The sequence below is a fragment of the Odocoileus virginianus genome, chromosome 20, assembly GCF_023699985.2.
Source record: "Odocoileus virginianus isolate 20LAN1187 ecotype Illinois chromosome 20, Ovbor_1.2, whole genome shotgun sequence".
NCBI lineage: Eukaryota > Metazoa > Chordata > Mammalia > Artiodactyla > Cervidae > Odocoileus > Odocoileus virginianus.
The window spans coordinates 54,218,798-54,243,508 of record NC_069693.1 but is presented as its reverse complement, the minus strand read 5'-3'; the positions used below and the strand labels follow the sequence as shown (position 1 = coordinate 54,243,508).

At 44.4% G+C, this 24,711-nt stretch overlaps 1 protein-coding gene across 2 annotated transcripts in view; it reads left to right on the top strand.

Moving 5' to 3' along the window:
* Window positions 1-24,711, top strand: part of WWOX (WW domain containing oxidoreductase) — an 895,414-nt gene that overhangs the window by 255,621 nt on the left and 615,082 nt on the right. For both annotated transcript variants that reach the window (XM_070451501.1, XM_070451502.1), the window contains exons 7-8: window positions 5,618-5,803; window positions 11,539-11,803. In XM_070451501.1, the coding sequence (XP_070307602.1) occupies window positions 5,618-5,803; window positions 11,539-11,803 (451 nt within the window). The remainder of the gene's footprint in view (window positions 1-5,617; window positions 5,804-11,538; window positions 11,804-24,711) is intronic.

The following is a 24,711-nucleotide window of genomic DNA, read 5'->3' as shown; positions in this document are numbered from 1 at the left end:
TCCTCTGGCTATAAGCCTTGGTCCATGGTCATTCCCACTGACGACAAGTAGCCATACCCACTGGTAAATCTCTGGGACTCCACCCTCTTTACCATGGAGCAGTACTTCTCTGGTCCACGGCATGTACTGTCCCTGGAGGATGAGACCGTGGGCTCAGAGAATGCCCAGAGAAGTGTAGGCGGGCGTGTCCTGACGGCAGAGAAGCAGCAGCAGCCGCTGTCTCGGGAGCTCCAGTTCTGTACACACAGAGAGCAGCCCTGCAGTCCCACCCGGCCTTCACAGACCAGAATCCATCAAAGAAGGAAAAAATCAGTCCTTGAAAATGCTGACTAATAGCATCAACTTTGGAATTGGAATGATACTATTTTTGTTTTCATTCTGTCTTTACAGTTTGAACTTTCCTTTTGATAGTCTGTAAATATTCATCATCTCAGAGCCTTTTGAATCACAGTGGCTTTTAGTCGAAACTGAGCAAAATGTGCCATTTGAATAATAAAAACCTCATTAAAGTGAGGTGAAAGGAATTCTTTTCCTTTTGTACAAGCCAATTAAGTGTCTTTACAATTAAAAAAAAAGTCTAGCACTTTATAGTTTCATATTCCATAAGCCTGTCTTTAATTAATAGAGGGGACAAGCTTTAGGTACGCAGTATGTATTTTGCCTCTGGTGTCGTGCAATTAACATTAATGAAGCGTATTTTAAATTTGGTGAAAGAGCAAAGGGTTTCCCAGGTCCTCTGTGGGCTCCTGTGTCCAGACTGAGGTCTTAGGTGGCAGGTTTCTTTGTTTGATGTTGTGTGCATTTCCTTGAGCCAATGTGCAGGCTTGGATAGAGGTAACTACAGGAGGTGTTGTTACTGAGAAATGTGCTGCCAGCATCCCAAATACCCAGCCCGTCTTAAAGATAAGGAAACTCTGAAAAAAAAAGCAATCACCTGTGAAGAGTTTTATTTTTTCTTATGACTAAAAAGGAAGGGTCTAGAGACAAAGGGAGCAACGGCCCCTGAACCTGGCAGCTACCTTGCGAGATCCCATCACATCTTTGGGTGGGGTGTGTGCTCCTGTTCTCATTGAGCACCTAAGTATAATGACTTGACTGAGCTAGAGTTTCTCTCAGCACTTCCCTGTAGCCATTCTAGGGAGCTTATCTAATAAAGAAAGTATTGAGTAGTATTCTTGAAGTCAGATGATTTTTTAAAATTTCATCTTGTTATATGTTATATTTCATTCTCACTCACTTATGTGCGTCTTTATTTATTTTACCTGTTCCTGATACTTCACCTGACCATAGGAAATCTGCTGCTAATCGCTTTTTTCCTAACCATAAATGGAGATAATAACACACGTCATCTAGGGTTCTGATGTACAGAAAGCTCTTAGTAAGTGTTTAACCCATATTTAACATTCAAAAAAGAAAAAAAAATAGCAACTCTGGAAAAGTAGACCAAATATTTGAGATGCAACCTGAAAGGACCACATATCTAAGTCATATATTCACTTCTCCCTCTTACCCTTTCTCCTAAGTTTTTTTTCTAGTGTACATGGCCTTATTTAAAAGCATGGGTTATTCTGGCTACAGATGAGTAAGTTCTACTTTGAGTTGAAATGGATGTGATGAATGTTGTAGGTAGACCAGATGCCTCAAAGCATTTTTGCCCACCTCTACAAAGAACAATTGGGCTTCCCTGGTGGCTTAGCTGGTAAAGAATCTGCCTGTAATGCAGGAGACCTGGGTTTGATCCCTGGGTTGGGAAGTTGCCCTGGAGAAGGGAAGGGCTACCAACTCCAGTATTCTGACCTGGAGAATTCCATGGTCTGTGTAGTCCATGGGGTCGAAAAGAGTTGGACACTACTGAGCGACTTTCACTTTTACTTAAAGGCAATTGGCCTGTTGAGGGGCTGTGAATGGACAACTGTAGTGGGCAACATATGGGAAAAACAGATGATTTATTATCAAACACCCATGATCTCAACCACATCACCACATTTAGTTTTTATGCAGGTGATGAGTCGGAAATAAATCAGACAACAGAGAAAAAGAAACGATTTCCCTATGAGACTTCCATGGCTCAGTGATAATAACGTTTGCATGAATACCTTACTAATATAATGCAAACTCTGTCAAAATTGCAGCTGAAATTTTTGTAGAAATTGAAAAGCCGATCCTAAAACTTTATACATGCTTGTAAAGGACCCTGAATAGCCAATGCATGCTTCAAAAAGAACAAAGTTGGAGGCCTTCTATTTCCCACTCTCAAAATTTACTGCGGAGTAATGAAGACTGTGTGGTCCTAGCATAAGCATAGACATACAGATAATAGGATAGAGTCAAGAGTCCATAAATAAACTCTTAGAAGTGGTCAGTTGGTTATCAGCAAGAATGCCAAGATAGTTCAGTGGGGGAAAGGAATAGTCTTTTCAACAAATGATCTTAGAACAGTTGGATGTTCACTTGCCACAGAATGAAGTTAAATTGCTTGTGTTCACTATATATACAAATTAGCTCAAATGGATCATAGACCTAAATGTAAGAGCTAAAACTGTATAAACCACTTAGAAGAAAGATAGTATATTTTTGTGATGCTGGGTTAGGTAGTGGTTTCTTAGATATAAGCCCAAAAACACAAGTGGTGCCCCTCCCCCAAATATATATATGTAAATTGTGTTTCATCACAATTTAAAACTTTTGTGTTGTCAGTGATACCATCAGGAAAGTGAAAAGACAACGCAGAGAATGAGAGAGAAATTTTGCAAATTGTCTGATAACAGACCCCTATCCAAGATATATAAAGAACTTTTATAAATCAATAAGATAATTACCTCCATTAAAAATTGGCTCAGCACCTAAATAGACAATAGGTGTTTCTCCAAAAATATAAATTGCCAAAAAATACATAAAAACATGCTCAGCATCATTAGCCTTTAGAGAAATGCAAATAAAAATACACTGAGGCACCACTTTATACTCACTAAGGCGGCTTTAAAAAAAAAGATAATGACAAATATTGGCAAGAATGTGGAGAAGTTGGAATCGTAATGTGTTGCAGTTCGAATTGTAAAATGGTGCAGCCACTCTTTGGGAAACAGCCCCACAACCCCTCAAGAAGTTAAGCATAGAATTAACCATATGACCCAGCAGTTCCATGTCTACATATATACTCAAGAGAAATAAAAAGCATATATTTCCACAATAACTTGTAAATGACTGTTCATAGCAGTAATATTCACAGTAGCAAAAAAAAAAAGAAAATGGAAAAAGCTGGAATGTCCATCAACTGGCCGATAGTTCAGTGAAAACATGATATGTCCATACAGTGTGGGTTTTGGCCACAGAAAGCAATGAAAAACTGATAACCTGGAACAGCATGGATGAACCTTGGAAACATTACGTGTAATGAAAAAAGCTAGCCACAGAAGACCACATACTGCATGATTCCATTTATATGAAACACCCAGGATAGGCAGATCCATCAGATAGCAAGCAGATTAATGGTGTCTTGAGGATGGGAGTGGTTAGTGACTATTAATGGATATGGGGTTGCTTTTTGGGGATGTGAAAACGTTGTAAAATTAACATGTGATGATGTTTGCACAAATTATGAATATATTAAAAACCATTGAATTGCACACTTTCAAAAGGGTAAATTGTATGCCTTCTGAATTGCATCTCAGGAATTTTTAAAAGAAATCCATGCATATAAAGAAAATGTGGACAATAACAAAAACCATAAAAAAAAGAGGTAAGCAATCTAACAATATCCTACACATGCAGAGCTAACATTTTCCTGTACTTCCTGTTTTGCTGCCTGAATGTATAAAAATCTTTTTTTTTTTTTTTGGTGGGGGAGGGAGGGATATGCATCAGACATATAACATTTAATTTCCTGCTTTTTCAGTTGACTTGAGAAGTTTGGGATTCTCTGACTTAATCATTGCTGATTATCTAATCTCTGCTGTTGAATTTTAAGTTGTTTCTAGTTCATATACAATTTAATAATTCTACCTCATATATATATATAATTATTACTCACCCTTGAGGATGAATCTTGGAAATTTTACTAGTTTGCTAGGGCTGCTGTAACAAATTACTGCACACTTGGTGGCATACGGAAAAGCAGGAATCTAATTTATCCCAGTTCTGGAGGCCTAAAGTCTGAAAGCGAGACGTCTGCAGGTGGTCCCTCCTGGATGCTCTGAGGGCGGGTCCAGTCCACGCCTCTCACGAGCTTCTGGTGCCCTGGGCACTGGTCCACTCCCCTTTCTCTGTAGATGCATCTCTCTGGTCTCTGCCTGTCTTCACAGAGTCTTCTCTGCGTGCCTTCTGTCCTTCTCTTCTTTTGTAAGAACACTTGTCAATAGCATTGAGTTCTCCCTTATTCCTGAGGGATCTCATCTCAAAATCCTGAACTTAGTTAACATCTGTAAAGACCCTTTTCTCCAGTAAGGTCCCATTCACAGGTTCCTAGTGAGCCTATCTTTTGGGTCCACCATTTAATCCATTACAGAAACAGTGGCACATGGGGTGGGTAGGAGGTGGCTGTAGGAACCGTCTGCCCATGTGTAGGCAGAATGGGGGACAGAGTGAAGTAGATCAGAAACAGCAAAGCAACTACTGTTTATTAACACATCTATATGCAATCTAGAAAGATGGTACTGATGAATCTACCTGCAGGGCAGGGATAGAAACTCAGACATGGAGAGCAGACTGTGGACACAGCAGGGAAGGAGAAGGTGGAACAAACCGAGAGTAGCCCTGAAACCCATGCATTCCCGTGTGTAAAGCAGATGGTTAATGGGAAGCTGCCCTGGAACGCCGGGAGCGCAGCCGAGTGCTCTGTGGGATGAGGGGCAGGGCGGGGACATGCCTGTACCTGTGGCTGGTTCATGTTGATGGGTGGCAGGAACCAGTACAGTTTTGTCATTATCCTCCAATTAAAATAAATACATTAAAAAGGAAAAATAGCAGTAATAAAATTACCAAACGTTACTTTGCTTTATAATGTCATCATTCAGTGGAAATTCTGAACATTATCAATGATGCAGTATCTTCCTTTAGAGGTACGAGTTGCTATCCTTTGAACACCGCCCCCCCCCGCCACTTCCAATGTACCCCATTGCTTGGAAACAGGATTACTGGGCGAAATAAGGTAGATATTTCTAGTTCTCATGAGATAATGAAAATATTAACACATGATTTAAGTATCCTCAACTTAATATCCATGGCATGGGAGTATATAGTCTTCCCAGCTTTGTACAAGATAATGTAAATATAAATAAGTCTGCTCATTTAGTAGGTAGAGTAAGCACAGATTGAAATAGATGGTAGAACCTGTACTCCAAGCAGGGTGACCAGCTCATCCCAGTTTGCCCAGCACGGTCTCAGTTCTGGCAGTCAGAGTCTCTCGGGCCAGGAACCCCGTGGTCCCCAGCCGCTCAGCACAGTCGCCCACTGAGAGTTCAAGCCCTTCCCCAGCAGAACTGTCTCAGATGTGACATTCCCAGCTGCCTGTAATCTGCAGGATAGTGAAGACTGGTTACTCCCGCGGGGCGGGGAGCATGGCTTTCCTTGGTCTCAGAGTGTTTATTTCCGCATAACGCTGGGATGCTTCATTTCTCAGGTCACTCCACGTGCTTGTGTGCAACGCAGCTGTGTTTGGGCTCCCCTGGACCCTCACGGAAGACGGCCTGGAGGCTACCTTCCAGGTGAACCACCTGGGCCACTTCTACCTCGTCCAGCTCCTGCAGGACGTCCTGTGCCGCTCTGCCCCTGCCCGGGTCGTTGTGGTCTCCTCGGAGTCCCACAGGTGGGTTACAGTTGGACCTTCTTTTCAGAGGCACCCTTCCCTTGACCAGCTAGTGGTCCCCACCCCCAGGCTCGCTTTCTGGGTTTTTTAAATACATGATTCTATTTACTTTGGGCTGTGCTGGCTGTTTGCTGCTGCACGGGCTTTCTCTGGTGGTGGCGGGGGGGGAGCCCTTTTTAGCTGCGGTGCTCAGACTGCTTGCTCTGATGGCCTCTCCTGTGCACGGGCTCCGTAGCACGCCGGCTTCAGGAGGTGCCTCGTGGGCTTCAGTCGCTGGGGCTCCAAGGCTCTAGAGCACGTGCTCACGAATTGCGATGCACGGGCTTAGATGCCCCAAGGCACGTGGGCGCTTCCCGGATCAGGGATCGAACCACTGTCTCCTGCATTGGCAGGCAGCTTCTGTACCACTAAGCCACCAGGGCAGCCCTCTGTTTTTGAAGATAATTTTCATTAGTGCTTCTCCAAAGAGTCTATACTCAACCTGGCTCCTGAACTTATCAAGGTTTTATTTATTTTTTGTGATGGTGGGCGATTGTCTAGGGCTAGTGTAGACAGCACGGTAGATGGTTTTTATAACTATACTTCAAGCCCCTCATTGATTTTGCTTCGAGATGGAATAATAATTGATTAAATCTGAATGCCTGACCTTTATTGATTTGTCATTCACCAGCCTCACCACCTCACCAAGAAGAATGTGCAGTTATTCTAGCAGTAGAAACAATGCAATTAAAGACCGCGAGATGAAATCCAATTGTTTTATAATGAGAAATTAGGGAATTCAATGCAGACATTAGCTGTGTAATTGTAGAAAGGAAAGTACTGTAGTTAGAACATATTAGAAATCTGGCCATGCCTCTTTTGGTTAAAATTTCAATTAAAACATCAGATGGCAATTCTTTTCTATTACCATTAGGAGAATATTCAGTCGACTAGGAAGGCATTTGAAAATTTCCTCGTATTTTCAGCATATTTGTTTCTAGAGGTGGATAAACAACTGAGAGAAGTACCGGGAGAGGATGAGGGAACTGCCGGGTGAAGCTAGAGTTTAATATACATTATGGAGATTTTCCCGGTGTGGATGGGGGCTTTCACTCCTAGCAAAGTAGCTGGAGAAGAAGAACGTGCCAGGGCCTGTTTTTTCCCCCCTTCCTCTTCTCCGACTTAAGTCCTGAGATGTTTTAGTGACCCAGAATGAAGCTTATTTTTTTTAATCACGCTTCCATAAAATGTAACCCCTGGGACTTGGAAGAGAGAGACCAGCCAAGGGTTAGCCTGAACCGTTTATCACTCCCAAACACAGGGGCTTATGGTCGAAGTGACACGCTGCGGATAGATTTACTTTTGCCGTTTGAAATTTATGACGGCCGAAATGAAAGGAAAATGCCCGTAATAATCCTCCCCCGTGTTAAAAGACACGGGACGTCTCATAATGAGGTGGTAACAAAATCTGGACATCCTTATCTTTGCAAATCAGACCAGGTTCCTGGAAGTGGAGTGGCCCTGCTCAGGCGTGAGGGGGAGCCCCCTGTGGGGGCAGGTGATGGGGTGAGAGCACGGGGATAAACCTGCCAGTTGCTGTCTTTCGCCAGATGTAGAGGGCACCCCGGGATTGGTTTAAATGAGCTGGTATTTAATGGGCGAGTCTATGGAGTTGTCAGCCGCCTGCTTCCCTTCTCAATCTGGATCTGACATGGTTATTTCATGTGGTGTCTTTGTTCTCCCCTTAACTGCAGTGTAATTCATGCTTACCTTGGAGATCCAAATCTTAATTTCATTTAATAGATGGATTGGGAGGCAGGGCTTTGGCCCCTTGAATTCAATCCATTTTAGTTTCTAGACCAGGTCTTCCTGAAGTGCGTGTTATCAGGCCCGCTCCTGTCTGGTGCTGGGCGCTGGTTTTCCGATGAACTCGTGCCCATATTAAAGGGCGTTTATGCAAAATGTTAATCCCCCCAAGCTTGTCTGTTTATTACCCATGTGCCACACCCCAGAGCCAGTGTGAACACTAGGCGCACAGACCTGGGAGAGCGCCCACTCACTGCCCAAGGACCCAGAGCCCTAAAACCGTGTCGTAAAACGGAAGGGTTGGTATCTAATTACCTCCATAAACCTTGGCGGAATCTCTTCGTTGGGGTCAAGACCCCCTGTTAGGGGAAAAATAAAGTCCGATGTTTGCAGAAAATGTTATACCAGACTGCCCCAAGGCAAAATATTTATTAGCCTCCCTGAGTTGTCCCTGTATTTTGGTTACTTATCTGGAATCGGAACAAGTGAGTCGAGTTTCTGCATACCTCAAATCCACCCTATGAAAATGAGAACTTCCTTGCCATGAAAAATTTTCCAGATACCAATTAAAATAGAATGAAAAGAGTGGAGTGCTGGCTGAAGGGCGGTAGACGGCTGCAGCTGTGTGGAGTGCCAAGTTGCCACACACACAACACACATACGCACACACACACAGAGCCTCGGATGCAAATTCAGTCCTATTCTTTGAACATACTAGCTTTTGTCTCCATAGAATCCAGCCTAATTATGTTACTTGGGTTATTTAAAAATCCTCAGTTTAAAAAAAAAATAAAAATAAAGGAGAAGTATTTAGAGAAATACAAGATAAAGGTCTTCTCCAACAGCAGATGTTAATGTCCAGAGAGCAAGTGTTAACATGTTAGTGCTCTGGTAGGAGGAGAAATCTATTAAGACTTTATTGTTTGGCTTTGTCAATTTTTCAGCTTGAAAACAGGGTGGGCAGCCTTTGAAGACTTGTTTTGCTGCCTCTTGAGCTGAGAGGTGAATGTGGTCATTTTTCAGGGAGCCGGGTCAGCTCAGAGGAATCAGAAAGCTTGCCCACCCTCCCCGCTCCCTGGAGGACTGTCAAACAAGCTAATCAGGCCTTAGAAATGAGTGCACTGCCCAGGGGATCAGCAGGGCAGGAACTTGGGCTCTGCTGATGGCGAGCGGAGGGAGGGCCTGGTGTTAATAGCTGTGCTTCTCCATCTCGAAACCTTCCTTCAACCTGGTTCCATCTAACTTCTCATCATGGTGGATTTTGTTTTGTTTTGGCCTCATTTTTAGTTTGGGGATTAGGAAGGCACACCTACCTCTTAGTAGGGGTTGAATCTAACCCAGTGTTCCCAAGTCTGCATTAGCCTTAAAAAGCCAAAGCATGAAGTCACTCTCAACATGAGAAAGTGCTACCTGCAAATATTCATGGAAAACATAAAGCATCTGAACCCAGTGGTGAAACTTGCCTTCTGCACAAAGCTCGAACAAAGCTTTTTGTGATAAGGAAAACTGGGCTCTTAATTTAGAATTATGAACCCATGACGAGGCTTCAGTTTTTTAATACTGTATCTAATTCCCACTATATGTCATAGGCAACAGTCAAGGAGCTCACTGTCCGTCTCTTGGGAGCTCACAGTCTAGGCCTGGAAGCAGGTGGAGAGTGGTCTGTGTGGTCAGAACAGAGGCATAAAGTGCCAGGGGGCTTGACTTGTGTTGTTGGTCATGTTGCCGGCGTGGCAGGTGCTTGAACAGTAGGAATACGATAGACCAGGTCCTGGAAAACCTCATCTGGACACCTCATCTCCATCTGCTCTGCATGCCATCTTTCAGTCTGTCCCTCACTGCCACCCAAGAAATCACTGTGGTATAAAGCAATGGAAGGATTAGTCAGGGAGAGCTTCCTGGAGGAAGTGATACCTGAGCTGGATTGGGCTAAACAGAGACCCCAAGAAGGGCGATGACGGCACAGCAGAGTGGGCGAAGCTTGCTGTATTCACCCTGCACCTGTTAGACGTTGTTGAAATCCTTGACGTTCTTCTCTTCCCAGAGCGTGGAGAACTTCTGGGATGTGGCCCTTACCTTTGATCATTGTATCCTCAACTCAGCAATTGTGTGTGTGTGTGTGTGTGTGTGTGAGACAGCTCTTCTGTAACACCTTATCACTGTGTTGAAATAAAATTCAGAAATAATATAACTTCCCTGCATACACATGTTGTAACTCAGTGGACTTACCTACCTGTAATGTTGGGCCTAAATGACTGTGAAGCTAAAATAACATGTGTTCCAACATGTCAGCGTATAGGCAGGCTCCAGTGATGGAAAGTTGTTGGAGTGCATGATCCTCCGTCAGGATCTTCACACCTGCTGACTCTTGGCAGGTGTGCGGCCTTACAGCTTCCAGTGCCACCAGCCTCAGGTCAAGCCTCACCCCCAGAATCCCAAAGCACACTCCTTCCTCACTCGCAAAGCTGTGGCACTCCACTCTTGGAAGTTCAGTAGCTGTTAGGATGATGTATCTGTGCAGAGCACAACTCGATTCTAGTCTCAGATAATTACACACAGGCTTTCATCCGCATGCGTGTCCAGCGGGGCTGTCTTCCTTGAGCAAGACTCCCCTTGCCTGGCGGGACATCCACTGTCCCTGGCGCCCCACCGGCAATCGTTATGACAACCAGAAAAAGGCCCCCATAAATTTCCAAATTTCCCGCCAAGTCCCACTGCTCCAGATGGTTAAGCTCAGAAATCTGGGCTCTTCCCATGGTCTGGGGACCTGGAAACAACTGGGGTCTCACTGCCGTGTCCACACTGACATCTCCAGCCATCAGCTTTATTGATGCCTTTGTCTTGGTGAAGTCATTTAATACGAGAAACGGGATGTCACTGACTGAGTCCTAGAGAAGGGGTACTTAATTTCCATTAACACATGAATTTCTTGGTCCTAGCCCCACATGAACTGCTCGCTCATATTAAGGAACTTCCAGATGGTTCTATAATTTCCGCTTCACCTTTTGCTTTCCTTTTCCTTAGCATTTGTTCCCAGTGCCCTCATATACTCCCTTTTTATTTGGGGAAAATGCCCGGAGTTAATTTAGCAAATTCTGAGGGTTCCTTAAAGAATATGAGACCAAATTCCTTCTGTTATGATTGTTTTTTTTTTTTTCTTCTTCTTCTTCTTTCTTTTGGTTGTTAGGGAAGTCATTACTTTGTTGTCATTATAAAAAGAAGAAAGGAAGGAAAGAAACAAACAGCTGGTGTTTAACGACTCCGTCAGACCCAATTATAAAACATCAACTACTTACTTTGATTTGTGTGTATCCATGCCATGGGTATACTTAAAAACATTAGACTCTGCCAGCACTCATTTTGGCTTTGTTTACATTTATCTTTTAAACGTATGAGACTATTGATGGCACCTCACCAAGGTTATAACCCCTTTATAATCATTAATTTTTAATCTGGATGAGAGTCTTGGAGGCAGCAAGTCTCATCTATATTTACTTGGATGCTCCAACGAAAACATACAGGACACAAACACTGGCTAAAATAACCCAGGAAAACCCTGTCAAGGGTTAGGAATGCAATATCTTTCTGCTTCCAAAAGCAGCAGCCCTTCATTTAAAATGTTTTCCCATTTAATTTAATTATCCTTGAACTTCCTGCTGACGGTTTTGAAAAAATAGATGTTAGAGGCAGGGATAGTGGATGGGGGTTCAGTGAAGACGACTCCATTTATGAGTCTGGCCCCTTGTTAAGTGTGTCTTTGGACCTGGTTGGTTTATATTGTGAAATCACCATTGTTTCTTTTTAAGGAGACTTTGTTTCAGTGGTCACCCAGTTGAGATTTCAGTCATCTCTGCATGGTTTTCTCAGATTTCTAATAAAAACACAAAGCTGTATAAGAAGCCAGGGGCTGACTGATTCATATCACATTTTCTGTTTTGTTTTTTTTTTAGATTTACAGATATTAACGATTCCTCGGGAAAACTAGACTTTAGCCGCCTTTCTCCATCGAAAAACGACTACTGGGCCATGCTGGCCTACAACCGGTCCAAACTGTGCAACATCCTGTTCTCCAACGAGCTCCACCGCCGCCTGTCCCCCCGTGGGGTCACGTCGAATGCAGTGCACCCCGGGAACATGATGTACTCAGCCCTCCACCGTGGCTGGTGGGTGTACACGCTGCTCTTCACCTTGGCGAGACCCTTCACCAAGTCCATGGTGAGTCAACAGCCGCAGTTGCCACACACTCCTCCCGTGTGCTTTTCTGGAAAGGGCACTAGAGAAACCCAGTCACACTCGCTTCCTTGGCCTCTCACCTCTCATGAGAATGAGTCTGGTCTTGAGCATCACGTCATCAGACCTTTTAGAGGGATGCGAAGGGGCGCTTGAGCACATTTCAGTTGACGTGAGTTCACATCTGTTTCTCTAGAGATGTCTCAAAGGCCCAGAGAGAAGCTGTGCATTTTTGCTATTGTGCTAACATGGCTGATGAAGATGGTTTGTTTACATTTGATGTGATCTTTTCTTTTTTTCCTTCAGTAAGCGCAGTCCTTCCAAACTGTTTTGTGTTAGTAGGTAAATAGCATGGGTTTGTGACTTTAGCATTCTCAGTAAATGTGGTTCCTTTGTTTCCATTGAGAGTCTATATTTTTGCTCTGAATTCTTCTTTTAATGGGTTTAAACCTCTGCTGGAGCATCCTTTGTCAGCTGGAGGCACATTTTATTCTTTACTTTGCCAAAGGTAAGTCCTTTTGGATGCTTCAGACTACCACATTTCGACTTGGACTTCACAAAGGTAAGTGTGAAGTTTTCCTGTTTTTGATGGCCCTCTCACAGCTGTCTCTGAACACTTCTTTCGTGAAAGCATTGAGTAGGAAGTCATTTGAGTGAAGAATGCATATTGTACACAATATTTTTGGTATGGTACTTTTCTAAAATACAGGCCTCTAAAATTTCCCACCTACTTAAACTTCATGTTTGGGGGTGACAAACACAACGAGGAAAATCTCCTGATGTGCATAGGAAGAAAGTAAGCGTGTTTTTAAAATTTCGATCACACAGGTGTTTCTTACGCAAAATAAATAGATATAATCCAAGAGTTGAATACTTAAAGAACCAAAGAAGTGAGAGGACCTCTGGAGAGCCGTTCTCCAAGTTCAAGGGGAGTGTGTGCCACAGGCTTCTGTTGGTTCCTGCTTGACTGATTTTTCTGTGCTTGCATGAGAGTAGGTTTTCTGCAAGGGCGTCTTTGATCATGATTTTGGCTCATTGTCTTAAGAATATTGGTCTGGACTGGTGCCAGGGCCACTGGCAGGCCTGTGGATGAGTTGTTCAGGTTTAGGAAGTTGGAGAGGAGAGAGGAGCGTCCTTTCTCACTTTCCACTGGCCCTGCACCTTCATGACCAGTGGACCAGTCATCAAGTATAATTTGTAATCTCTGGGTCTTGAATTTCCTCACTTGTATTTGAACATTGGTGGAAGCGAAGGAACTCCTTTCTGTGACATCAGGTCTTGTTTCTTTCTTATTCCGTGATTTCTCTAATCAGAGGAATGTGATGGTAAGGAGCTCGCTGTGGGTCTGTGATGACTCAGACCGTCATGGAGGGTGGTGTAACCGTCTGTTCCACTGTTGGATGTGGACTCCACTCACTGAGGGCGCCTTGATGGGCAATGACAACACTCTTATTCTGTGATGAGGTCCCAGGGCTTAAAAGCCCTGGATGGGGCAGGTGGCTCTGGGAAAGTAGAAGATGGGGTGAATGGTGTTCTGTTTCTTGGGGAGGGGATCTAATACTTCACATGAACACAGTATGTAAACATGTGTTTAGCTGGGTCGGGCTGTATTGTCAGCTTCTTGGATGAATCAGGAGGGTTTCTGAAAGTGCCAGCAAATGAAATCAGGCAGGCAGCCATGTCGCGATCACAGAGTATTGAGTGGTATTAATAACTAATACTGTTTGATGGTAACTCTGGTTGGGACACCAACCAGTGGAAAAGCAGAGTGTGGATTTGGAAACCTAGGCAGAAGTGTTACCATACCGGAGAAGGTCCCCACTCACCACACTGGGAGCTGGTCCAGTGAGGCCTGATGCCCAGCACACGTGGCTGTTTCCTGCCCTCCCCATCCAGTGTACAGAGACCTTGGCCTCCTCCCAGCCCTGGCCCCGATCCTTCAGTCAGGAAAATGCCCACTGGGAGCAGCCTGGGGCGCCAAATCAAGCAAGATCTGGTCTCTGTGGCTCTGGGTGAAAGGGGCATTTGGGAAAATGAGCAGATAAGCCTTGAGAAGGCTTGGAGAAAATTGGTGACATAACCAAGAAAAACGCACTGAATTTTATCTAAGTTGTTTTGGCAGTGATGGACTATTCCATGAAAAGCCAAGGAAGGTGTTAGGAAAAGGACTTGACAGGGCTTCCTGGTGGTGGTGAGTGTGAGAAGGCTGCTGCCTGGGATAGTAGAGCAAGCCGCTGTCTTGCTCATGGTCCTGCCGGTCAAGCCCAGCTCTCACCCTTGGCGTTGGGAGGACTCGGGCCCGACGTGCGGCCTTCCTGCGCTTGTTACCTCTCACCATAATGGCAACACAGGTTGGTGTGCGGGTTGACTGCGATGGATAGAGCACCTGTCGTAGCTCTGTGTATCTAGGTATTTGGTGCTGTTTCTTAGACAGCAGAGTCCCACGTGACTGAGATTCATCAAGAGGTGGGATGGGCTCCCTGGACTTGTGAAGCTCACAGCCAGTCACTTCTCTTCCACGAACATGCAGGACTCTGTATGTGGGGGAGGTCTCTGCCCTAGGGAGACCAGGGATCTACTATCTCGCTGGTAGGACAGACTGGACTCGCTGGAAGAGTCAGCCTGGGGTCTCATCCTTCTGTACGGGGCTATCACTGCTTCTGTCGCGCTAAGACATTGCTCTGTGGATGAAGGGCACGCGTCTGTCATTTTAATGCAGACCTGCTTTTGGACCTAAGCCATGCCGTTGCACCCACAGCCCCACCCCGTGTAGAAGCTGGACCCGAAGCGCCCGTGGAGAGCCTGAGCACAGATGCGGGGTCCCAGCCACCCGGGGCTGGCGTTCTCTTTGCGTTCTGCCATTGCCCCCTTTCCTTTGAGCCTGGAAGTTGCTGGAGTGTGTGTTCCATGTACAAGGTCAAGGGCACAGACACAGCCCAGCCCTGTGCTGGGAAGGCCTGCCTTTCTTTTCCACCGTCGCCGGCTCCCATGAGTGTTAAACAGCAGTATTCTAACATCAACGTCCCTTTTTTATTTGCTGTGACTTGCTGTGACTACAGTGATTTTAGTTACAGTAATTAGGTCACCCTTCATGGAGTCAGGCTATTTTAAGTGCCTCTTTAAGGAATATTGTTGCAGATTAGTAATTTTACAATTGGATGTTCTTGTGCAACTTTATTAAATGTAATCTGTCTTTTAAATGTTTCCCTTTTACAGTTATACATTTCTAATTGTTGCTGTAAATGCATTATCACTTTGAAATTAATTAATATTTCCATTTTGGCCGCCTGCAGTATAATAATCACTAATGAGAAACTCTTAGGGATTAATTCTTGACACAGCGACCCCTACCGGTGGAACCTGTCTCTGACACGTCTTCCTCTGGAGGTCCAGTGGTCACGACCAGTATATGGGGGTTTGTGGGGAGACAAGCATTTTTCTCTCCTCCCTCTAACTTATGTTAAAATTAAAATAATAGATAAAAATGAGACTAGGATTTTCTAGAATATTGTTTTAAAAAAGATAACAGGGTTCTTTAGCTGCTTGATCAACATCTTGAAGGAAACTAGAGTTAACAGAAGCTTTCTAGTTTACACAGTCACATCCATCCATCTGTTATGTGCTTATTTTCCTGCCTATCTTGCTTTTTATTAAAATCCCTCTAAAATTACATTTTTCATATGGGCTCTAAAATTGCATGTTGCATATGAATGCATTTATATATATTGTATGTATGTGTGTATAATGTGTTTATACGTACATATTACTTTCTGGGGCTTAATTCACAAAACCAGGCATGTTGTTTTATCTAGTGATATAAGAAGTTCTCAAAAGTAGTTTTGGCTATTTTTCAGTTGTTGCCACATACCCAAGTAGGATGCAGCTTGACCGGTAAGGCCAGACACTGTGAAGCCTAAATGTATCAGCGTGTATGCCTTCACTCATTGCTTACAGCACTTTTACGTTAGAAACACCGAAAAAGCACATGGAACTTACCCAGCTTGTTCAAGAAGTTGGAATATCAGCCGGCAGACCCTTGGCCAGCTACTTGTCCGAGTTCATTTTCTTTGTCAAATGTACCGCCAGCCCTGCCATATGGATCCAGCCCTGTGGTTATTTCCTTTTTCAAACATTTGAAAGCACTTTCATGAAGCGCACCCTCTCCCCCTTCTCTTCCCCACAGAAACTTGCAGTCCTGGTAAACCAGGTCTCAGCTCAGATTCCTAGGTCCACGCCAGCCCCTTGCCATCAGTGTGGAAGTTTGAAGCTGAGCCCCCGTCACGTGCCCCTCAGAGTGTTTTGTGCAACCACATATTTGCCTTGGCAGGTAATGGTAGAAAGAGTATCATGTGTTAGGGTAGCAAGAGCTTAGCAGATGTTTTAGGGGGACCGCATTTTCAAATCGTTTTACATTAAAAAAAAAAAAAGCGACTTGAGTTTGTGGAACTTCTGAAACGATTGGGTTGCGTTTCCTGGGGCCGCACTCAGTCATCGTGCTGAGTTTTAACAGATGTGCGGCCACCCCGCTAATGGATGGGCTCGCGCCACCGTTCCTGTTGCGGAGTTATAAATTATAACTGGGAAAAGCGCTCGGTGTCATTCTTCTAACCTTCGGGAAAGCCAAGCCTGGTAATTCTGCCCTTGAATAACCCGCAGCAGGGTGATTTATAGTTGCACAATTTAAAACATAATGAAGGAGATAATAGATGTTGATTTGTTCTTTAAATTAGTATTTTAGAAAAATACTACCCCTCCCCCACCCCTCCCCTTTAAATACCTCTTGTTGACCAGGCTCTGGATCGGATCAAGGACAAAAGTCCCCGTCTGATCTCTGCGGGTATGTTAGAGTAGAAAAGCAAGGGGCCTTTTTGTGCTGAGAGGAGGAAACATGGTTTTCAAAGTGGAAATTTCAGCATATTCTTCACTAATCTAAATATTTTGAGACTCCCGAGTGAGGGTTGAATTCTCTGGCTGCCTTGTTCTGGCCAGGCTAGATATGTTAGAAAACCAGACTCCTAGGACCCCTCTGTGGTTGGGCCACACTTGGCTTCTCCGTAACCACCCCTTCTCCCCTCATGGTGGGTTCTTTCCCTCGCTGAAGCCAAGTCCCCACAGTCTCAGACATTCTTCTTCTTTTTCAGGGTTATCATTAGCATTGGTTTAATTCATCTTCTCTCAGTTCTGTTTGGAGCTTTAAGGTTTACAGTGTTTGCCCAATTCAAAGTCTCAGGGATATGATCAAATGAAAAAGAGCATGGGATGTAGAATCATTAGGCATATGTTCAGAATTCACATTTCCCCCCTTTTTTCAGTTGTATAATTTTGAAATGATTCACCCTCTCAGGCTCATTTTTTGCCAAACATTTTTCAGATGTTTTGGGCTGTGAGTCAACATCCAGTTAAAGGTTGTTGGAGTAACAGAGGTTTTTTTTTTTAGAATTCCCTAGGCAGCCAGGGTGTTCTTTGGCTAATGTTTGGGCAGTTTCTCTGTGAGCGTCCTGATCTTTCCTCCCCAGTGGATGATGGCTGCAGCAGCACCAGCCTTCGCAGCCCCACCCTGTGAAGTCAGGGTGGGAGGAGGGAGATTCCTTTTTGCAGGCTTTCTTCCTTTATCAGGCAGGAGGACATTCTGTCTCAGAGCTGTCTTCCCTCACAGACTTCTCCGCTCCCGTTGGCCAGGATTGAGCTACCTCTCCAGACCCTGTGTGCACGGGAGGCTGGGAGAGTGAGTGCATTTCGGCATTTTGTGCTTCTAGGGTGAAAGGCGAGATCTGATGGCAAGGAAAAAGGGGAGGATGATGGCTTCTGAGCAGACTCTCTTGTGTACATAAAGTTTCCTCATCTGTCTAATGGGAGTGCTATCTATAGAGTCATTGTGGAAGTAAGTGAGAATTAAATGGTAGGAACCCGGCCTTATCTGGTCCCCTCACATTTACCCAGCTTTACCCCAAGGCACTTCCAGCCTGTCTTCCTTCCTCCTCCAGGGTGCTGAAGCACGCTGCTCTGTAGTCTAGAATGAGCCTTCCCCTCCATGCCTAGTTACTGTGTAGTCATCCTTCAAAACTCAGTTCAAGCATCAGAGCTCATGGAAGCCTTAGGTCCACACTTGGTCAGGATCCCCCATGATGTGCTCCTATAAGAGCCCCCGCTTATCACACGTTAAGTGTTTGGTGTGTGATAACACGCCCATCAACACATGCCAGCTGAGTGAATGAAGCAGCCAGGAATCTCACCTTCACAATGTTGAACACAGATGCAATTTAGAGAAATAGTCCCCACAGTCTTGTGTTTAACGTCTGTCTTAAGAGTGCCATTGTTGCCTCCCTATTGCGGTGTCCTTGGTCTGTAAGGCCTTACAGACACATACTCAGTAAATATTTGTAAATAAACAGAAAATGATGAGGTGCTTAATGAATGACAGTCATGAATTCCTTCTTTATCATGAGTCTCTGAGGAGGGCAGGGGATTGCAGTTGAGAATGTGTAGCTAAACAACTGAGACTTGGGAACACCCCCTCTTCCTCCACCCAGAGTCACACAGCCTGTCCGTCCATCCGCAGGACTAGAACCCAGCGACTCACCTCGAACTCCTGGCGACACAAGAGGAGTCCACCCAGACGTGTGGGCGTGGAGGGGAAATGCATAAGGAGAACAGCAAGGCGTGGGAAAGAAAGGAGAGGCTTTGGAGGCGGGCCCCTCTAGGCTCCTACCCCAGCACTACCACTTGCTAACTCTTGGGCACATTTCATCCCCTGGTTAACATCTCTGCACGAAACCAGGGTGGCCTGCTTGCCTCCCGCGTGGTGTTGAGAATTGAGCAAGGGCATGGACACGCCAGCTGTTCAGTAAAGATTCACTGGCGTTGCTGTTACTGACCTGTGTTGAGAGTAAAAGATGCTGTGGATATACTATACAGAGCACGATCCATTAGATGTGCAGTAAATGTTACCATCATTATCGCCATTATTTTCTCAGATGGGGAAAGGTTGCTTTTACTTCCCATTGCTCAAAGATGCCCAAGCTCATAATGATGGCCCCGTGTCCGTCACAGAAGTTCTAATTTTTCCTTTGAGTGTTAGGCATACGAACACCACGTACAATACAACCCTGAGTTGCATAATGTCAGCCTTCCTGGCGGCCCAGAGAAGCTAACAGTACCCCTTGCTTTGAGGAAAGAGTTGCCCTTTCTTGTCGGAAAAAAAGAGGAGGAAGACATGCCTGGCTTTATGAGGCCATGGCACTTCATCACTGTATTTTCTCTGCGTTGCGATGCAGTGTTTTAAGTCTGGTCAGGCCTTTGTTCCCGAATGAGGGCCCGAGAGGGGGAGGAAAATGACTATCTGGCCTTAATACGTGTGACAAATTATTTAATGAACATTTAACCAGGATTTGAAATTCCCCCAGCTTTATCTTCCTCGTTTCCTTTACTTGTGTGTCCCCGCCGGCACTTGGGTAATGCACTGCCTCTTTTTAACTCCCTTCCTAGCTCTTTTATTACTTTTAAGTTAGTGGTGCCTTCTTTGATCCTCCCCCTCCAGTTTCCTTTTCTCCAATTTCATACTTCTTTCCAGTGATTTTTGGCCGCTGCGCAGCTTCACTATCGGAGGCCAGCACGATTAAACAGACGCCAGGAGTTTGTGTTGCCCCGCGATGCTGTTTCTGAAACGTTTATTGTGTGAACATTGATTTTCATATAAACCACCGGACATGTTGGTTTTTCCTGGTGAGGCGGAAGGTACTGTTTTCCCAGCAGCAATAGGGAGAACTTTGAACCTGGGGTTCCGAACTGTTCAGAAGCTGAAATCCATAAACTCTGCCCTTCTCACTTGGCAGAGATAAACGTGTACTGAGCGGCAGTGGGACACATGTTCTCTTGTGCCCCGAGGACCTACTGAATGGCAGGCGCCCTACGCGCACGTTGGGTTTTTTGTGTCTCGTCCCACTGGACGTCGTTTTAGAGCTTGCTGTTCTCAGCCGTCTGCGCTTTCAGAACGAGTCATTCACCCTCTGTAGGCCTCAGTCTCCTCCTCTGTGAAATGAGTCACTCAACTGAGACCTGATGTCCCAGGACTTGTGGATTTTACCCTGTAATTTGAATGGAAATTTTTTTCAAAAAGGAGACCTATGTGGATTCATACACTTTATTCTGAAAACTCTAGATGAAGGACAAATGTACCACCATAGACTATCACCTTACTTTTATGAAAAAATGGACATTTAAATGCCAAAAACTGTAGGCAGGACAGGATTGTGGAACAGAAAGAAGTACTTTGAGTTAGGTGCATTTGACTTCAGGGTTCACCCTTCCACTGCTGCCATAGCCATTGCTCACCTTGCTGAAAATGCTGGGCTTACCCTGGGGCATGGCTGGCCTGAGAAGATTCCAGAGGTGCTCTTTCAGCTTCAGAACCCCTCTGGGCGTCTTTCAGTAACTCTGCCTGCATCACAGCTAGCTGAGTCAGGACCCGTGGGGATGCCACCTGTGAAACGCAGACGCGCCAGAGTGGGGGTCACTCCCTCCGAGGCACCTGTTTTGTCCCGTGCGCTTTTACAAGCGTGCCACGCCCTCGGCGTCTCTCCCAGTCCCTCTGGGTCTGGAGCCCAGCCCTCTGCTCACGGGCAGCTTTCAAGCTACAGTCCCAGCGCCACCCTGGCCGCTGCTGTGTCACAGCTCACCCGGGAACGGTGCACGTCAAGCCCGGGTGCTGTGCCGCGGTTCAGTTCCTAATGGCCTCGAAGGCTGAAGACTGCTTCCCCCCCGCCTCTTAGCTGGAGGCCCCTTGGAGGCACAACCCTGTGTGACCAAACCCCAGAAGGGACAGCTCATAACTTTGGCCCATTCTGTTTGGTGGAAGCAGGTCAGTGGGTCTGATCCACACTCAAGAGGAGAGGATCTCACAGTGGTGTAAATAGGGGAAGCAGAAAGCCTCAGGGCCATCTTGTACTTTACAAATTAGGGTTTATTTAGTCTTTCTGTGTCAGCATGCGTGTTTGTGTGTGTGTGTGTGTGTGCACGCGTGTGCACCTTTTGGTAAGCAGTCTGGTGGCAGATTTAGGTCTTGCTCGTTCTTGGCCCTAAGCCATAGCATTTGTTATTGATGCATGTGTCTTTGCCTTGCTATTCTCTTGTTTCATTCTTTCTGCATTCTTGTCTTTCCTGTCTCTGGGCTGAGGGGTACCAGATGCACCTATCAAAAAAAAAAATGTGTGTCTGTTTATTATTTTGCACTTTTGTTTCATAATGAGAGAGATAAGATTTAGTCTTTTAGTAAGAAAGCTTATGAAAAGAGTAAAGAAACATATGGATTGTGTTTCTTAAAGTCAAGTATTTGTTTTCATGCTGGTTGACCAGAGGGGACCATGTTCATCAGTGGCCCAAATCTTCTTTCTAAAAAAAATACACCTATTTCTGAGTTTTAAGTTTCAAAAATTGTCCAGTGATCCTAGACTTTTTTTTTGTGAAGCCATAAAGGTAGATGAGGCTCACTGATCATTCAAAGCCCACATAGAATATTGTTCTTATTCTTTACCATGCATAAGTCTTCAGATTTTTTTTTTGTTGTTGTAGTTTTGGGGTCTGTTTTAAGTAGGAATCTTAGAAAGAAAGAAAAACAACTTTCATGTTGCTGTTTGGCAGAAATAAGACTCTGTGCACCCTGAAATTTGGTTCTCATGTTCCAAAACCACTCCTGCTAAGAGCTATGCGATATGAAATATCTTATTTAGTAATATTTTAATTTCCCCTGTGAAAGATCGTGCCCTTTTCCCCCAGCTGGGCTTCACTATCTACCACCTTGTATAGAATCTGCATCACTTGAAACATGTTGTCTTTGAGTTTCATAGGATGGGGGTCTCTTTAATCATTTACATTTTTGAAAAAAAGAAAGTGAAATATTCTTTCCAAAGCCAAAGTAATCGGTAGGAGTGTGTGGTGTTTGTTCAGCTGGATATCTTATTTATTTGAAGTACTGAGAGAAATCTCTCCTGACTGCTCAGAAAAGGGAAGAATAAACAGAGCGGGTGTCCAAGTAACCTGAGCCACAGAGGCTCTCGTTTCACAGAAAAGTTATAAAAAGTCTATTTGCCTGATCCAAAAAAAATACTGTATATCAACTACCGAGAGCTTTGTACTGTTTTCTTAGTATTCTTAGTCTTTAAAAGAAAAAGAAAAAAAAAAAAAGCTGTAAACTCTGGACTTTAGAATGTGGGGGACAGTTTAGTCCTCCTGGGCGGGTGAGTGCCATCAGCCTGTCTGTCCCTCTTAGAGCGTAGCTTCTCCCGCTGGCGTGCCTGCGTGCCATCTGTCTGTCTGTTGACTGTAATCATCAAAGGCCGCGTAATGTGCTTAGAATGGCCGGAACCCCAGCATTCACCCTGGGCGCGTTCCCTATAAAGAAGGTGTTACGAAGATGTTTCAAAGGAAAAGAAAAATGCAACTTATTTCAAAAGAAGTAGAATCTGGGGTATGCCCAGTCATGAAGGAAATACAGATTTCTTCTCTTTTTATTCCCTCTGTTATAACCATCAGGCATGAGTTGTCATACTTCTTGTGGGTGGAAAGTGAGGGAGCATACAGATTCCTTCGTCCTGAACCTGGAGTGGTTTCTTCTCTGTGATTTGCTTTCTCCTTAAACACAAATTCACGCAGCACCTCTTCCAGTTGTCACTTCGTCTCTGCCGGCTTCATATTTGAACCCAGAGGCAAAATCAAAAACAGATCAAAAATTTAGCTAATCCTTGCTGAATCTACCTGACCTGCCTCCGTGTTGGGCTGTGATATGCAGGTTTGACCCGTATTGGGTGCAGGGTGGGAGATTTCACTGTGAGTTTTCTGGAAAGAAGTGTGTGTTCTATAGGCTTCGAGGACCAGGGGAGCCAAGAACAGCCAGAACAATGGCTCACGTCGGTCAGAAGTCACCTGTGCTGAGAGCCCCACTCTTCGTACCTTCCGTCTGTCAACCCATTCCATTCCCATGGCCCACTCCCAACAGGAGGTGGGTAGGGCTGAGAAGCACGTCAGCATGTTTTGTCAAGGAAGAATTCATCACCATGTAACAGAAGGACCACACATGGGTTCCAGGTTGCAGAAATCAGGCTCTGCATCCCAGTCCTTCCTCCGGGATACCCCGTCGTCGGGGGCAAGTCCTGCTACCCTCTGGGTCCCTTTTTCTCTGTGTAAGAGGGGAACCAGTTCTCAGAGCTTTAGATTGTCGGAGGATTAAGGCCAGCGCTGGTTTTCTTTATGTCTTTCCAGTTAATGCGAATTTTCCTGAAAGTGACTGATTTCTAAGGACACATAGCAAGTATTGTGAAGGATCTTGTCTATCATTTGGCCCTAAAACATACCGATCCCCTGTTCATGAGAAATACTCTTTAAGGCTGAACTCCAAGCAGGACCTGTGGTCTGCCATAGGACCCTCCTCTTGATAATGTGATTGTATCATAATGTACTGTCAGAGCTCTGAGTCCAGTTTTGTGCTTTCTCAAATCATACGAACGCCGCTGGTGGTATGTCAGCCTCCTTTGGTCTTTAGTGGTTCTGATACACGTTGTCCATCTTCTGTGCTTGTTCTTTCCTTCAGTCACCTTAAATCCTTTCTTGGGAGCAGGTCAGATAGGAATTAGTGAAGTGATTTATTTTGAAGCAGAGGCATATTCCATTGAATCTCTTAATTACACCAGACCAAAAGCAACTCTACTTGATCTGTACTTTTGGAAATGTGCCTGTATTGTCAATACTCAAGAGATTTTGCAATACCCCTTGGAAAAAAGTTTAATAAAAGCATCCTAGGTTAAAAAAAAAAAAAGCATCCTAGGTTCAGAACTTTGGGAAGCTTTCACGTTTGGTTCTTTTTTTTTTCCTCACCTTATTTCTCCATATGATTTACATAGTACTAATTAATGATTGTTATCCAGCATCATGCCAGCTACCCGGATGGTAAACTTTTAATCAGACACAAATATGTTTATGTGTGTGTGTGTATATAATCACAGGTCTCCAAGGGCTTAATAAATATGTATTTATCCCCTTTTTGGTCTTTTTCTTTTTGTTTCTTGACTACTCTCTTTCCCCTCTGTCTACTGTTTTTTTCCAGTAAGCTATTTATATCTTAACATATACCTTCATGAAAAAAATTATGTATTCAGGTAACTGAAGACAGTTTGTAAAGACAGAAGGAGTTCATGATGGCGCAACGTATGTGGATGGTAGCAGACAGTAAGGATACAAGGAGTGGGTTGGTTGGTTTGTGATACCGTGCAGACAGGCGTGTATACTTAAAAAATCTGTTAGATAGGAGAGGAAGATACAGCCTGCAATTTCAGCCTACTGTTTTGATCCTGAGGCTCTAAAAAAAATGTTGATGAATAAAACATTTTAATCGGAACCATATCAACACTGATCAATTTTTTTCCCCCCGTGGGGGTCCAATACAGGGTGAATTCCATTAAGTCAAGGAAATACCTTGATTGAGTTTTTAAACAGTACAAAGATAGTTTAGCAGTTGCTTAAAAAAATTTGTTTTTTTTCTTAACTCAAATCCTTTTTACCAGGACCTGGTTTTTTTTCATGTATATTTGTAATGTTCATTTAAACCAGAAAAATATGTTACTCATTTGATAAAAGACCAATAGTCATGTCTTAGCTAGTACCTAAGAAATTCTCCAGCAAGTCCACCCACTCTAGTATTGAGGGTTTCATAGTTACCCAGGACTGCTCTCTGAACATGGTGATAAGCGGATTCTTTTCCAAACTGCTGAGGACTTGGATGACTTTGGGACTCTCCCTCTCTGTACTGTGGTGGGGCGTGTAGTCACTGACAGATCAGAGTGTCCTGTTGTTCCAGAACAGTGTCTTACAGAAAATTTTTAAAAATTAATTTTTTTATGCAATAC